A 17,288-nucleotide genomic window follows, 5' to 3' on the forward strand; every position below is an offset into this window, starting at 1 on the left:
TTCTTAACTCTCAGAGTAATTTCTTGGCCAGTTCTACTGTATCTTTCCATGTGTTGCGTATGCTAGTAAGGTGTTGCAAAGAAAATGCTGCTGCGGCATGTAGAGAATAGGGTAGACGATTTCCCTATCGCCGAGTATCAGATTAAAGAGTGTTCAATACCGACCTGTCTTTCATTTATGGTGAGAGAGGACAAATTTCATCCAAGGTTAACAACGATTGTTCTCTGTCGCTACCGCTGTGAAAAGTACTCAAAACTGTTACTAACCTGTGTGTATCCGCTGGTGCGCCTTGAGGTGGGAGCTCTTCGTGTAGACCTTGGTGCAACCTGCAAAGGGGAACAAAGAACACATGTGTAAAATTCCATGGATCATTTATGACAAACATCCGCCATGAGAATTATCGCCAAGTGCACTGCACACGTTCTTATTCGACTAGGACTGGTTTGTATGCAACATAAACTGAGGGCTCTACAGAAGTCATTCTCAAATCTGTAAGAAACACAGTATTGTGCACAAAGAAAACGAATATTAGATTAATTTGTTATGAAAGTCTTTGAAAAACATGTCGTTTATGTACCGGATGTAGGAACAACACAATTCAATGTCACATAGTCAGTGATGACAGTCACTTAAACGTTCAGTACCATGTGTCGTTGTTGTTCTATGATCTTATCGTCTAGCGACATATGTGGCAACAACACAAAAAACTTATGTTAACTGTCCCCTAAGTTACTATTGGCTCAGAACCAAAAGTTACCCAAATGTTTGAGAATTTTTGTTTAATGAACAACTCCTACTTCAAAGACGCGAATATTTAAATGCGTATCTTTTGTGTGCGTTATTAGGAAAGGATTATTATAGGGCAAACATGTTATTGAGATAATGCATGCGTGATAAACACATCACAGTAAATTCCAATGGAAGATGTTATTAGGAACGAGGTCAGAAATATTTTATTTGTAACAGTTAGCTACACCTTCAGATATTTCTTTAGTTAGTCGCCGTCCTGACTTACACATTTGTCGGAACGTTGTACCAGCTTTCCAATACCAGCATCACAGAAAACAGCCGCCAGTGCTTTACGCCAATTCTCTACGCTGGCCTGCAGCTCATTCGCTGTGCCAAAATGTTGTCTTCATAGCCAGCGGTTCATGCGAGCAGAGATAACACTCAGAGGGAGACAATTACGGGCTGTATTGTGGGTAATCAAACATTTCCAATTACAAACGATGCAGGAGCATCTTCATTGCCCCTGCAGACTGCGGCTGAGAATTGTCTTGAAGAAGCAACCGCACGACAGTTATGTAATGTTGGCTGCATAGCTTCAGGCGAAATTCCTCACCAGGCCCTCGTACTTGGCGGAAGACACTATTTTCTAGCCATCTTAACGCGCTCACTGTGAGCTCAGAAATGAGAAGAGCGACGTGATGCTATCTAGGATCACACTAGAGACACTGCCCAACACATCTTTGCAAAGCTTTATCGGATTTTCATAGTCGTTTCCATATCGCGACCGATCGGAACTTACTTTCTGGACACCCCTCGTATAGGGAATACTGAAAGCGTAGCGCTTTCCGTTTCGCCTCGTCCTGCTCCAGCCACATCCAGAGAGGACCTCGCTAAGTGCGCTGCCGTGGGCAGGCTGGCTGGCTGTGATTTGCCATTAGACGAAAAATTATTTGCGGACGCTCGGTCGGGGCCGTAAAGGGCCTGCTGCGTGGCCTTAAGACACTAACTGCGAGAACGTCACCGCTCCCTAACGCTGCTCTGCCGAAAAAGCACTCCGCTGCTGCCATCTGGGCGGCCTTAGCCCAAACCTTGCAGAATCGCGCGGAAATTAATTCTGCGGTAATAGCTTGGTGTCTTCTTCGTAGCTGTTGCTGGCACTCATCCCGCTGTATGCGTAATCTTCTCTCTCTTACTTCCTTCTTTTCGATTTCTACAGTACACATCAGAGATGTGTAAGGGCTCCCCAGCGAAACTTCTGCAGCATAACTGAAACAACATTGGCAACATGTGCATCCATATGTAAAGGTTGTTTCGACTGGTGAAGTTTCGCTTGCAATACCTTCAAATTCCATCGTACAGTCCCAATCCTTCCCCTTACAATTTACTTTTTTTCGAGTCCAGAAGAAAGACATTCGCGGTGTCTGGTTTGCTTCAGGCAAAGATATGCACTCCTAGGTACAATCATTGTTCCGTAGGCAACACCAGACATTTTTCCGTCAAGGCACTAGCCGCCTTGGCTGAAAGTGGGATAAATTTGTTAACCGTTACGGTTGTTATTTTTGAAATAGTAAACAGTTTACTTACATTTTAGGCTGCTGTAACTGAATCGGTAGAAACGGAACCCTTATAGCATCACTTTGCTGTCCCTGTGTCTGTCTGACTGTCTATCGGTCCGACTGTTGAAAACTCATTTTCGCAGGAGCGGGATTACGTATAAAGTTGAAATTTATTTCACATAGTAAAGTCTACAGGCACTTCAAGGTTTAGAAAATAAAACTTCTAAGCCAATGAATTACAAAGATACTGCAATTTATGTCACATATGTTGTAAACACACACATGAAAGCCTCTAGGATACTTCCACTTGGCTTAGTGTCATGAAATTTCCAGAATGAAATTTTCAATCTGCAGCGGAGTGTGCGCTGATATGAAACTTTCTGGCAGATCAAGACTGTGTGCCGGACCAAAATTCGAGACCTTTACCTTTCGCGGGCAAGTGGTCTACCATCTGAGCTACCCAAGCACGACCCGTCCTAAGTTCTGCAAGGTTCGCAAGGGAGCTTCTGTGGAGTTTGGAAGGTAGGATGCGAGGTACTGACGGAAGTAAAGCTGTGAGGACGGGTCGTGAGTCGTACTTGGGTGGCTCGGACGCTAGAGCACTTGCCCGCGAAAGGCAAAGGTCTCGAATTCGAGTCTCGGTCCGGCACACAGTTTTGATCTGCCAGAAAGTTTCATCATGAAATTTGTTAAGAAGCTAGGTTTCACAGTACAACTAAAGGAGAAAAATCCGAAATTTGTTAGCTTTTGATTGCATCATACGAAAAGAATTTTTTTGTTTAATTTGTTGTCCAAGTGTCTATCTGTTCACCCACCTGTTAAGGCCGCTTTTTCTGAGGAGTGGGTGGACGTATCACGATGACATTTATGCCAGGTAGACCAGGGCTATGGTCTCTTGGCGGTGTAATAAATTTAATATGCTAAGTCAATGGCATCAAAAGATACAGCCATTTATGTGACACCTTTTGATACTCTCAAACTCACTCATCAAATCATATAGTGTACTTCCTGTAGGCCTAGAATCCTGAAATTTGGCAAGAAGCAAGGTTTCACAGTACAACTAATGGAAAAAGATCGGAAAGTTGCGAATTTATAATTACATCACCACATTATTTTTTTATTTATTATTTATTTATTTATTTATTTTTTGTTCTTGAAAGTTTTGGAATTCCCGGGAGCGATATCTTGCTAATATCGATATCAATAACAGGTAAAAATCGTCGAGATTCTCTATTCCCGTGTGGATGAGATGTCTGCTCGTATATACATAATTAATTTTTGTACAGAGCCACCTGCCTCGCTTAGATTTCATAGCCCCTTCGTCACCATGCTACGGTAAAGTCACAAACGTACTTTCGGACTGAACTACATCCTCCTCACACAGCGGTTTGAACGCCTTATTGGTTCGTCGATGTATTTGACTCCCTGCATAATGACAGGGAAAAATCGTTCAGATTCTCTATTCCCGGGTGTATGATATGTCTACTCGTACATATACGAGTATATTTAATTTTTGTACAGAACCACCTGTCTCGTTTAGATTTCACAGCCCCTTCCTGACCGTTCTACGGAAAAGCCACAAACGAACCTTCGGACTGAACTACATCCTCCTCACACAGCGGGTTGAGCGCCTTATTGGTTCGTCGATGTATTCGACGCCCTACATAATTTGAAAGTAGGGCAATTGCGACTCGTCGCACCACACAACACACACACTTACAGGCAGTTACCGTCCACTTTCTGTGTTGTTCTGCTCACTGATCTCGTGCAGCTGTCTTTGCTGCAGTGAACATTGGCCTTACGCGAAACACCTCACTCCAGTTGTCCACTGCTTGTACTCCTTCGCAGTTGACTTGAACCTGCATTACCTGGAAATAGCAATTCCTGTCCGGTTTGTTATTGACAAGGCATGAAACTCATCCCCAGTTCCCAACGGTTAGGATTTTCTTACTATCACCGCTCTGACGCCACTTTACATGGCTATGATTGGCAGGCCAATCCGTCCGCTTTTATACGGTAACAAGTTGGTCATTGCCATTCACGGCTTGAGCGCGGGCAATTCCAAACAATAGAGCTACTTACGTTACGTCATGTCTACACGTCGATCGACCTTACTGTGCTGAAGCCATATAATCGGCTGGCAGATACACACATCACGATAGCGATGGAGCACCACACGATCGCTTAATACGCCTTCATCCTCATGTACAATACTGAAAAGCGCCTAGTGTTTTCCCTAAACGTTGTGTCTTGTATTTTGTACAGTGAATTTATTTTGTGGTTACAAGTACGAGGCTTGTTTTTTTTAAGTAAGTACCGTTTTGAAATTAAGAAAAAGACGTGCTAAGATATCTCAATGAAAGCCTGTACCTTAATCTACTTTTCTACATAATTTCCGCCAATATTGAGGCACTTGTCATAGCGTTATACAAGTTTTTGAATACCCTCCCCATATAAGTCTGCCGCCTGACTTGTTGACCACTACATCACCACTGTTTTGACTTCGTCATCGTCTTGAAGACGCTGGCCGCCCAGGTGTTTCTTCAAGTGCAGAAACAGATGGTAGTCACTGGACGCAAGATCGCGGCTGTACGGAGTTTCCCATCGAAAAGATGTGATGATATCTTTGGACTGATTCGCCACATGCGGACGGGCATTGTTTTGCAGCGAAAGGATGCCCTTGCTCAACTTCCATGGACTATTGCTTTGATTCTGGTGTGACGTAGGCCACCCATGGTTCATCGCCAGTAACAATTTGGCTTAAGAAATCATCACCGTCGCTGTGGTACCGCTCAAGGAAAGTCCATTCACTGTCTAAACGTTTGGTTTTGTGCACAACATTTTCGGTACCCAAAGTGCGCACAGTTTTCGGTAATTCAAGTGCTCAGTCACAAAGCCATACAAAACACTACGACAAACATTAGGAAAGTCATCCCGTAAGGAGGAAATCGTAAAGCTTGTGTTTTCTCTCAACTTATCGTCCACTTTCTGCACCAAATTTTCATTAACGACCGAAGGACGCCCACTCCGTTGTTCATCATGCACACTTGTGCGGCCATCTTTAAATGCTCTCACCCACTTTCTTACCATTCCATCACTCATAATGTTTTCTTCGTAAACTGCGCAGATCTCACGATGAACATCGATCGCTTTTAGGCCTTTAGCGCTAAGAAATCTTATAACAGCCCGTACTTCATAGTCGGCGGGACTCACGATTATCGGAGGCACCTAAAACACTCAGTAGACAACGTAAACAAGGAAGAATCAGACTGTTATGGCGTCAGCGCGTAGATTAAGGTACAGGCTTTCATGTAAAAATAAAATTATTGAGATATCTTAGCACGTCTTTTTTTTAATTTCAAAACGGTGGTACTTAAAAAACACGCTTCGTAGTTGTATAGATTTCGGATTCCCTTTGTCTATTTTAAATTATTGTTCTCCGTTATAGGGCTGGATCAGTTTTATGTGGTGCAACGTTTGGCGGCAGTGGCTGCCTAATAATATCTGGCAGAAACGCAGACGGATACGCTGCAGTCGCAGGTAGAGAGCGCTGGGAGGAAAAGCGCAGCAGCCCTCGTCGCCTGCGCGTCGGCTACCCGCACAACGCATATCGCGCGCCGTCTATGTGCGCGTCATGAGCGACCGGTGCCGGCAGCGGGCATTCGTCTCCGCCTGCGCGTGGCGGCCGTCCCATAAATCGCGGCCGGGGTTTAGCGTTCAACCGGCGACGCAACGTCCAGACACTCGTATTTCACCGGCTGCGCTGCGTTGGGCGAGGTGTTCTGCGGACGGCCGCGTAATTAGAACAGCGCCGACACGCTTCCACTTTGTTCCCCCGTGTCCGCCGCCAGCGAATTATGTCCTCCTCTCTGAATTCAGCACCCAGCCACCTCGTACGGGGACGCGATACGATCTGTAAAACTGGTACATTATCAAGAGCAGGGGTCTGAGTCTGAAGACATGGCATAAACTACACCGAGAGTAGCTATTCTTTCTTCCTTTCCACGCGATTAACACCGACGATGAACGAATGCCACAATGGGTAGAGAATTTTACGTCCGCCACGAAAGAAATCAGACTTGTCTCGCTACTAAGTAACTGCATGATGTGACTTATTACTGCGTGACTGTTATTTGATGCCGAAATGCACTGCGACAGGTTTCGATTTGCTCGATAAACTCAATGGTGGTGAACGACCAGTTCACAGCAGACGCGTGTTTTTGCGTTCCGCCAACAATGTCGTGAATCAGGACAAGTTCTCCGCCCACAACGCTTTGTGAGTGGAGAACAGTTTGTAAGACCTGAGCTTCTACCAGCGTGTCGAATGTTAAAAAATACCTATGCGAAAGGAGTCGGGTTTGCAGAAAGCACTGATATTTCTACAATAGAATAGCCAGTCATTTTCAAGGCACAAATGGAACGAGACATCGCGGTACAGGCAACTTCATCCACCGATGGCTGGGTCTACGTCGAACAGGCGAATGACGATACACAATGTAAACAACTATCTCCACCATACTTTGAAAGATGAACATCGTCAGACGTATCTGTAGCGAAATATTAATTAACAAAGGGCAAATAGATGTAAGTGTAGCCTTCCGCGGCCGTTGTCACTGTCAATAAAATTGTTCTGGGTTGTTGACCGCATTGTCAATATATAAAATAGTGCGACGCTTCGGTCACTATTACAAGTAGCCTTCGCAGGACTATGCTGAGGAAGGTAACTTGCAACACTGGCCGAAACGTCGGAAAATTTTATATATTGATAACGCTGTCAACGGCCCAGAAGAATTTTATTAATAAATGGGAAGTAGCACTAAGTCTGTTCGTATGTTACTTGATCAGAGACAGAGAGAGACAGACAGACAGATAGATAGATAGATAGACAGACAGACAGACAGACAGAGCAGGATTCACAGCAGAATTTTAAAGAATGACCTCTCTCTATTTCTATTGTCACTTACTAGTTTAATCTTAATGTCTTCCTTAGTAATACAATTGCAGTTATCGGAATTACACACACCGGAAACATCGTATGATAGGAACCAATGCAATGTTCTGCAGTTACAGGATTGCTCGGCTGTTGTAAGGGTGTGTGAAGCTCGTCCTTTCTACACCAGCAAGGCCGTACAGACAAGGAGATCCTGCGCTCCTGGTAGAGCGGTCGAAGCCGCAATCTAACCTCCCATGTAAAAACACCTTTTTTCCCATTTTTTCCACGTACATTTCTCAGATCTTATAGTTTTGTATGATTTTCTTTACAAAAATGTAGTATTATCAAAAATATTATTCTGCTATATGTGACAGAATTACAATGTCAACGGGAAACTTCGAAGTTTTTATTTATTGTCCTTGAACTTTAATTCCTTCTCCAAATTTCTTATTGGTTTTAATCGGGAATAGGCTACAAGCTTGCCTCATTTCTTTCTCTACTACTGCTCCCATTTCATTTCCAACGACTCTATCAGCAAGGACCTCGGGCAACATAACCTCATTCAAACATTAGTCGATTTGTGTCTGCATTATAAAGTTGTTCTTGATTGAAAATGTCAGTTTACGAGCCTAATTCTCGTCATTGGCAGGAGGTGTTACTGTTTTGTTTCAATATGAAGAAAACTGCGGCTGAGTCTCATCGAATGTTCTCAAGTAGGTATGGTATGGACCCCATTAGTGAAAGAACGTGTCGTGAGTAGTTTCAACGCTTCAAGAACGGCATAGTGGTGGAAGAGAGAATGTTTTCGAAGATGTAGAATTGGAGACGTTGCTGAGTGGATACTCGCGTCAAACTCAAGAAGAATTGGCACGATTAGTGGGAGTGACACAGCAAGGCATTTCAAAACGTCTCAAGGCTATGGGCATGATTCAGAAAGAAGGAACTTGGGTCCCGTGTCAGCTGAAACCAAGAGACGTTGAACGGCGTTTGTGTGTTCGTGAACAGTTGCTTCAGAGGCAAAAACGGAAGCGATTTCTGCATCGCATTGTGACCGGACACGAAAAATGGGTTCATTACGAGAACCCTAAACGCATAACATCATGCGGATATCCTGGCCATGCTTTCACGTCGAAGGCCAATCCGAATATTCACGGCCCCAAGATCATGCTCTGCATTTGGTGGGACCAGCTCGGCGTCGTGTACTGTGAGGTATTAAAACCAAGTGAAACAATCACAGGTCCTCGTTATCGAACACAATTAATGCGTTTGAGCAAAGCATTAAAAGACAAACGGCCGCAATACAGCGAAAGGCACGATAAAGTGAGGCTCGACCTCACGTTGCAAGAGAGATCAAAACGTACTAGGAAACGTTAAAATGGGAAGTCCTACCCCGACCGCCGTGTTTTACAGACATTGCTCCCTCTGACTATCACCTGTTTAGATCAGTGGCGCATGGCCTGGCTGACCAACACTTCCGATCTCATGAAGAAGTCACAAATTGGATCGATCCGTGGATCGCTTCAAAAGATGAACAATTTTTTCGATGCGGGATTCGTATACTGCTCGAAAGATGGGAGAAAGTAGTGGCCAGCGGTGGAACGTACTTTGAATGATACATGTTTAGTCAATTTGTTTAATTAAAGCCTCAAATGTTGGGAAAAAAAAACGGCGGAAGCAAAGTTGTACACCTTTTATATATGCCTCTGCCTTATGTCATTCAGTTTTATAAAAACTAGATCTTTATTACAATAATGTTATAAACTAACTAGCTACATGGTGTTTATAAAAACTATACCCATCACCTAGCTCCCTATACCATGAATTAAAGTATTTAGTAATGGGAAGGTTAGAAAGATGCGAAACCATCGACTATAACATCATTGTAATGGTCCTCTCCATCATGAACATCATAATCACCAAATTCCTCATCATTATCATCACCTTCCTCTTCTACTCCAATATCGTCCCTTCTGTTTTGATAAATACGTTATTCTTCATGTTCTTTACTTTCCTCTACCTTCTTCTTCCTTTCCATCACAACATACAATTCACGGTTCTTCCTTGGTCTTTGATTAGTAACACAGCATCCTGATAGAGCCAGTTATCTCGCGAACTCTTTGTGTAGTGTCTAAGCATCTTTGTAAAAACTAATCTGTCCCCACCCATCTTTTAATAGAATATCCATTCTCAGCTCTGCAGTTAGTTTGTGGGCATGTCCTATTAGTTAAGATCTACTAGTAGTGAATCCATTTGCTTGACTCTCCAAGATCGGCTTAACTAACCGAGCTTCGTACACAGGACGGATCCCTCTATGGTATGGATATTTTCGAGAATATACAAATATTCATTCGTCACTTCAGTCTGCATATACAGGGTGATTCACGACAATAAGCAAATATTTTATTCTACAAGTAAAGATAAAGAAGGAAGTCCATATAAACGTAGGCCCGCAAATGTTTCGATACGGGGTTACGGCTGATAAAATATTTTGCCTGAAATTTAGCAACTTCGCTAATATGGAGCCATTTAAAAACAGTACGAGGTTAAAGTAAAGCACGACTTCCATTTATTTTGTTGTTATTGGTCTGGTGAATCTAATGAAACATTTCCCAGAAACGTATCTGGAGTAGTTTTCCAGAACATCCAGAGAAGCAAAGAAGTAATTTCATAAAATTTTTAATTTATTAACTACTTGGCCCAATTTGTATTTTAAATTCTAGACGACTGCACGACATTTTCAACAGAAGTTGTAGAGAATTTAATTTTGAAAAAAACGTGATAGTTATAACGTTACCTAAAACTGTGTTTGTGTGTCAGATAATATGCTTTAATTAATACCATAGCACACACGAATCCATGCTAGACCAGAAAAAACAAAGCTCATTGTTGAGGAAGTTGTACAGTGTTCATGCATCCATAATATTCTCATCATCATCTTCAAGTATCGAGCGCTCTTACTGATAATGAACGCTAGGTAGAGAACCTGTCTCCCGTAACATTCGAAATACTCCACTAATGGCTCGTGCATTCGGAATCTTCTGATTTGGATGACGTACGCGATATTCGTTAACTGCAGCCGTAGCATTACATCACATTTGCCATAAATAAACACCATATCGGCGTATTCCTCTGCCGTAGATTTGAAAGGCATCTCTATTTCGTAAGTAACCTACAAACTGAAACAGTTACTATGTGGTGTCAGTTATATGCACTGTCGTTAATATGCTCTTTCACCGAACAATACAGAAAACTAGCTCGTTCCAATGATAGGAAACGACTGAAACAACTGACTAACAGCTGACAACAATGACATAAAATTTTCTACATTCTTAATGTAAATTAAACAAATTTACTTGTATAATAATCTTTGCTTCTCTGGATGTTCTAGAGAATTACTGCAGATACGCGTCTGGGATCTGTTTTATTAGATTCACCAGACCTATGCCAACAAAATGGAAATCGTGATTTACTTTAACCTAGCACAGTTTTGCGATGGATTCATATTAGCGAAGTTGCTGAATTTCAGGCAAAATCCTTTATTAACCGTAGCTCCGTAACTAAATATTTGCGGACCTATGTTTATATGAACTTTTTTCTTTAGTTTTACTTGTAGAATAACATATTAAAATATTAGCATATATTCGTAAATTACCCTGTATATGCAGACTGAAGTGACGAATGAATATTTGTACCGAGGGCGCGATTCAAACACAGGCAGTTCGTGCAGTTGTGCAAAATCCACTGTGCCAGGGTGATGTAATCGTTAGCGCAAGTACTTCCTGAGGAGGATATCCTGGCCTTGGTACAAAATTTCATTCGCCGCTTCAGTCAGCATATATAAATCATAGATATTTGAGACTTGATAAGGTCTCTGTAACAACATACACTACTGGCAATTAAAATTGCTACACCACGAAGATGACGTGCTACAAACGCGAAATTTAACCGACAGGAAGAAGATGCTGTGATATGCAAAAAATTAGAATCTCAGAACATTCACACAAGGTTGGCGCCTGTGGCGACACCTACAACGTGTTGACACGAGGAAAATTTCCAACCGATTTCTCATACACAAACAGCAGTTGACCGGCGTTGCCTGGTGAAACGTTGTTGTGATGCCTCGTGTAAGGAGGAGAAATGCGTGCCATCCCGTTTCCGACTTTGATAAAGATCGGATTGTAGCCTATCGCGATTGCGGTTTATCGTATCGCGACATTGCTGCTCGCGATGGTCGAGATCCAATGACTATTACAAGAATATTGAATCGGTGGGTTCAGGAGGGTAATATGGAACGCCGTGCTGTATCCCAACGGCCTCGTATCGAGTCGAGATGACAGGCATCTTATCCGCATGGCTATAATGGATCGTGCAGCCACGTCTCGATCCATTAGTCACCAGATGGGGACGTTTGCAAGACAAAAACCATCTGCACGAACAGTTCGACGACGTTTGCAGCAGCATGGACTATCAGCTCGCAGACCCTGGCTGTGGTTACCCTTGACGCTGCATCACAGACAGGAGCGCCTGCGATGGTGTACTCAACGACGAACCTGGGTGGACGAATGGCAAAACGTCATTTTTTCGGATGAATCCAGGTTCTGTTTACAGCATCATGATGGTCGCATTCGTGTTTGACGAGGTCGCCGTGAACGCACATTGGAAGCGTGTATTCGTCATCGCCATACTGGCGTATCACCCTGCGTGATGGTATGGGATGCCATTGGTTACACGTCTCGGACACCTCTTGTTCGCATTGACGGCACTTGGAACAATGGACGTTACATTTCAGATGTGTTACGACCCGTGGCTCTACCCTTCATTCGATCCCTGGGAAACGCTACATTTCAGCAGGATAATGCACAACCGCATGTTGCAGGTCCTGTACGGGCCTTTCTGGATACAGAAAATGTTCGACTGCTGCCCTGGCTATCACGTTCTCCAGATCTCTCACCAATTGAAAACGTCTGGTCAATGGCGGCCGAGCAACTGGCTAGTCACAATACGCCAGTCGCTACTCTTGATGAACAGTGGTATCGTGTTGAAGGTGCATGGGCAGCTGTACTTGTACACGCCATCCAAGCTCTGTTTGACTAAATGCCCAGGTGTATCAAGGCCGTTATTACGGCCAAAGGTGGTTGTTCTGGATACTGATTTCTCAGGATCTATGCACCGCAATTGCGTGAAAATTTAATCAAAAAATGGTTCAAATGGCTCTGAGCACTATGCAACTTAACTGCTGAGGTCATCAGTCGCCTAGAACTTAGAACTAATTAAACCTAACTAACCTAAGGACATGACACACATCCATGCCCGAGGCAGTATTCGAACCTACGACCGGAGCGGTCGCTCGGTTCCAGACTGTAGCGCCCAACGGCCACTCCGGCCGGCGAAAATGTAATCACATGTCAGTTCTAGTATAATATATTTGTCCAATGAATACCCGTTTATCATCTGCACTTCTTCTTGGTGTAGCAGTTTGAATGGCCAGTAGTGTAGTTTCATCCTGTTGTTGGAGTTGCTCCTGCCGCACCTATTGACTTCAGTACATCTCTCTGCTCTCTTTCAAAGCCTGCGGTCAGCAACACTACCCAAAGTCTGTCGGCCTGTCTGCGTTTGAACTGTTTCTGCGACACATTTTCCGCATACGACTGAAGGACAGTTTCGAGTAGGAAGTAGCCTACTAACAGCACCGTTTCGCTGCTGCGCACAAGACCTCGTTTCTTTGTAGGCTCGGATACGCGTTGTGAAGCCAAAAGAGGTACGTGGGGTCAGTCCCAGACAACTCGAAGTACAATTCCCTGATCGGAGGTCGGCCAACGAATAACGAATAAACGGGTGGACGCGAGTGGAGGTGTGGCCATAAATCGCATCGCGGCGACACGGGGACGTTGTGTGTTAGCGGGCCGCCGCGCTCCATAATAACGGCCTTAATTCGGGCGGCGCCATGCATCACGTGAGGCCTACCGGCCGGGCGCTCGCAGTTTATCAGACGCAAACAATGCAGCGCCGACAGCACGCCGGGCTGGGTCGGCGCGTTTGTCGTGGGCGCGTGATCGCAGCGCCGCACCGGCGCATCCGTCAACCAGCGCTCGCGTCTCTTCCACCCCAGGTAGGCCTTGGCTGCCGCTGCTCGCCGCATCGCGTTCCTCGCCTACAGACGGACGACGGAAGAGCTAAAGCGAAACCGCAGGTGTACGAATTCTCCTTCCAGCCTCCCTGTCCCTATCTCCGCCGCGTGCATTAAAGCAGCTCAACTTGCCGCAACAGACGCACAAACGTACTGTATATGTGTATTGGAACACAGTGGTTAAATCAAAGCCAACATGTGTTTTCCGCTAGTCTGGGAAGCTTCACGGTACACGTTCAGCCTGCTCCAGATGACAACAGGCCGCGCTATGAATCAACCTGACTAACCAGGTACATGTTTGCGTAGAAATTTTCACTGTAACTCATGCATCATAACGGTGGGAGCAGGAAAATGAACAAACACGAATTGAAGAAGAGTGTGAAGAAATGGTTCAAATGGATCTGAGCACTATGGGACTTAACTTCTGAGGTCATCAGTCCCCTAGAACTGAGAACTATTTAAACCTAACTAACGTAAGGACAGCACACACATCCATGCCCGAGGCAGGATTCGAACCTGCGACCGTAGCGGTCGCGTGGTTCCAGACTGTAGCGCGTAGAACTGCTGTGCCACTTCGGCCGGCGAGAGTGTGAAGAAATTAAGGCGAAAAAGTGCGCCAGTCCAGCAGGGGAAAAATCGTCGTCTGTCTATCAGGCAGGTTCAGATAAATCGGTAGGTGTATTGCAATTCATATTGTGTAAAATGTTAGTAAACACTCATTCTGTAACCTCGAGTATGTTACGACATGTTTCTAAATTTGACCAGCAGATTCGTCACTCCATAAATATTTTTGAAAGAAGACAAAGACTTAGTGGCTGACAAATGTGTGGGAATGTGCGCTAAGGGTTTAAGCCCATTTGACAGTACATAGGCTTTCTAAATTTAGGGCAAACACTGATTGAAATAGGAAAATAATGTGGCTTAGTGAATGTTACAAACCATATGCTGGTTGTTTGAAACGTAGTGTGAAGAAAGCTTAGTATAAAGCTTAAGAAAAGCTTCTTCTTTCAGACATGTACTTTTTAGATTAATATGATATAAAAAATAACTTCGTATTGGATGTTGGCTAAAATGGATGTTGGCTATTTAGGATAAACTATTTTGGCCACACACAGTGAATTCAAATAAATGGTTCAATGGCTCTGACCACTATGGGACTTAACATCTAAGGTCATCAGTCCACTAGAAATTAGAACTACTTTAACCTAACTAACCTAAGGACATCACAAACATCCACGCACGAGGCAGGATTCGAACCTGCGACCGTAGCGGTCGCGCGGTTCCAGACTGTAGCGCCTAGAACCGCTCGGCACACTGGCCGGCCAGAGTGAATTCAGTGAAATCGTAAATTACATGTATCTGTAAAATTGGTATAACTGGTGTCATATTTGGGAGGAACGCACAAAAGTTACAGAAATTAAACTTCCAAGTTAGCTGCCGTTGGAGTGTAAGAGATATCTTCAGATTCTTAGCTGCAAAGGATCTCGACTTTGAGAGATGGTTGTCATAACTACAGAAAACATGGTTTATAAGTAGTAAAATGAAACAGTTGCAGCCGTCGTTTTGATGTTATTTTGTTATATTTCAACCAGCTTCGAAGATTCAATGCATTGTCTTCAGTCCGTAACTGACGCTGAGGGGTGAAATACAATCGTATATATGATTCCATCAGTGACCAATATCTATGAACTGGCTTCTGTAGAATACTGTACAAGCGACGTTGTGTCTGCAACTGTCAACACAACATCGCTTTTACAGTATTCTACGAAAGCCGTTCATGTACATTGGCAACGGATGGGATCGTGCATACGACTGGAGTTTATCACCTAACCGGCAATTACGGTCTGAAGATAGTATACTGAGTCACCAAAACTGGCTGCAATATAATAAACAACATCAAAACAACGGTTGCAGGTGCTTCATTTTACTAGGTAAGTGAGCGCCCAAAGTCCCGCAGGCCATCACAACTTGGACTAACCATTGGTCCGAACTAATATGGAAACTCCTCCTTCTAACAGTTCAACAGGAAGCCAATGACAGATTAAAATTACCAAAACTGCCAACCGCCCAACATGGGGACTGCATCCTTGACACCTACAAAGCCTTGTTCCGACCTATCCTACGGAAATGTTGCCTGGATAGATACCATAAAGAAACATATACTAGAGGTTACCTGATAATCGAAAGAGGGTGAATTGAAACGAAGGATAGTCGAAAGAGGGTGAAGCTACAAAATAAACCGGTCATATTGAAATAAATAAGCCCGAAATACGCAAGAAAGGAAAAATAGGACAAATAAAATTCATAATTTTACCGCCTACAGTGACCCAAAATGAATATATATTCCCGAACCTTGCTCTAAACACTACAGTGCAAGCGTACAGAATAAACTGTTACTTAGCCAGCACAGAGGGAAGACACGCAGGCAGGCAAGCAAGCAAGCACGACTCCTGTAGCCATCTTAGGTTGGGCAAGTCTTGGCTTGAATGCGAATAAAACACCCTCTATCTGTCCAAATCCTTGAACGCTACACACTGCGTCTTGTTTTCCGGATCAGTTAATCCTCCCCTGCAAGAATATTTACCAGCACTTTTCTTTTCCCACCTCCCCACCCACACTGAACATCTCTGTGTGTCCCATATTTCCGGTAAACACAACTCCAGCAACTACACTGCAGCTATCCTGACGTGCTACCATGGAAACATCCACACGCCTCACTCACTCTACGCTTACCCATACTGCTTGACAACAAGGGCATCCGGCCATCCCTTGAACTAATCATTGCAGCTCAGTTAGGAATCTTGCTGACAATGCACAGATTGTGGACAAAGGCAGCATAAGAAGAAGAAGAAAACCCATCGCTTGACAATGAAATTCACCCCAGTATAAATCCCTCCTTTCAGACTAACTTGCTTCTCCATATCCGTTTACGATTTCAGGGCTTCTCTCCCTACCCATGCGCCCTTCCTATTCCATACTGTTGACTTGGTCTGGCCCACGTCCTACCTATCTGCATCCCGAACCCCATGTTTTACTACCAACCACTGTCTCACATTATACTTATCCCCACAGCCTAAACCGCCTAAACGAAGTAGCAGCATAAACACTTCATCTACGCCAAACGACCAATCCACCTTCCCTTTCCCCATCGTTCTTCCCACCAATACAGTTTTTGTTTTAACTTTATCACAGCTCATTGCTTTAAATGTACTTTTATGTATTTAAAAAATCTTTACATAGTTAATCATTTCTTAAAAATATTCCATGTTCATATATTTTAAACACTTTTGGCTGCAGAGAAGAGTAATGTTCCGCTACCAGTCCATTCTTGCGCTTCAGGGACGAGGAAATGTAATATCAATAAAGAATTATTTATTATTAAATGTCCCATGCTTCTTGACAGAACGTACGGGAACGATGCGGGAGACGCGCACTGCCGTACTAGGCAACGTCCTAATGGAGGTGGTTGCCTTCCTCCAACCGTAATGGGGATGAATTATGATGCTGAAGACGTGACAACAACACCCAGTCATGTCGTGGAAGGTGAAAATCTCTGACCCCGCCGGGAATCAAACCCGGGACCCTATGCTCGGGACCTAAGATGTTGAGTCCCATAGTGCTCAGAGCCATTTGAACCCTATGCTCGGGAAGCGAGAACGCTACCGCGAGACCACGAGCAGCAGCTATCTCCAGTATACTTACAGTCTGTCCCCATCCTTGACAAGTCCTCGATTGCTGCTTCATCTCTATCAAAACATCCCAGCTTTCCTTCATCTCCAAACACTATCTCCTTTCCTACCATAATTTCAGTCACCTTTCCCTCCACCTTTTCTTCCATTCATAACCTATCCTGTCGATCCCACCCAATCCCAACTTGGAGTTCCAAACCACCATTTCTTTGCCACTCATCTCCCAATTGACACTTTACACTTATTAGTCCCTT

General features: G+C 44.0%; 1 protein-coding gene across 1 annotated transcript in view; it reads right to left on the bottom strand.

Moving 5' to 3' along the window:
- Positions 1-261: 261 nt before the first annotated feature.
- Positions 262-17,288, bottom strand: part of LOC126188383 (dendritic arbor reduction protein 1-like) — a 191,229-nt gene continuing 174,202 nt past the window's right edge. Inside the window, exon 4 of the mRNA XM_049929982.1 lies at positions 262-326. Coding sequence (XP_049785939.1) covers positions 262-326 — 65 coding nt within the window. The remainder of the gene's footprint in view (positions 327-17,288) is intronic.

The sequence above is a fragment of the Schistocerca cancellata genome, chromosome 5, assembly GCF_023864275.1.
Source record: "Schistocerca cancellata isolate TAMUIC-IGC-003103 chromosome 5, iqSchCanc2.1, whole genome shotgun sequence".
In the NCBI taxonomy this organism is placed as follows: Eukaryota; Metazoa; Arthropoda; class Insecta; order Orthoptera; family Acrididae; genus Schistocerca; species Schistocerca cancellata.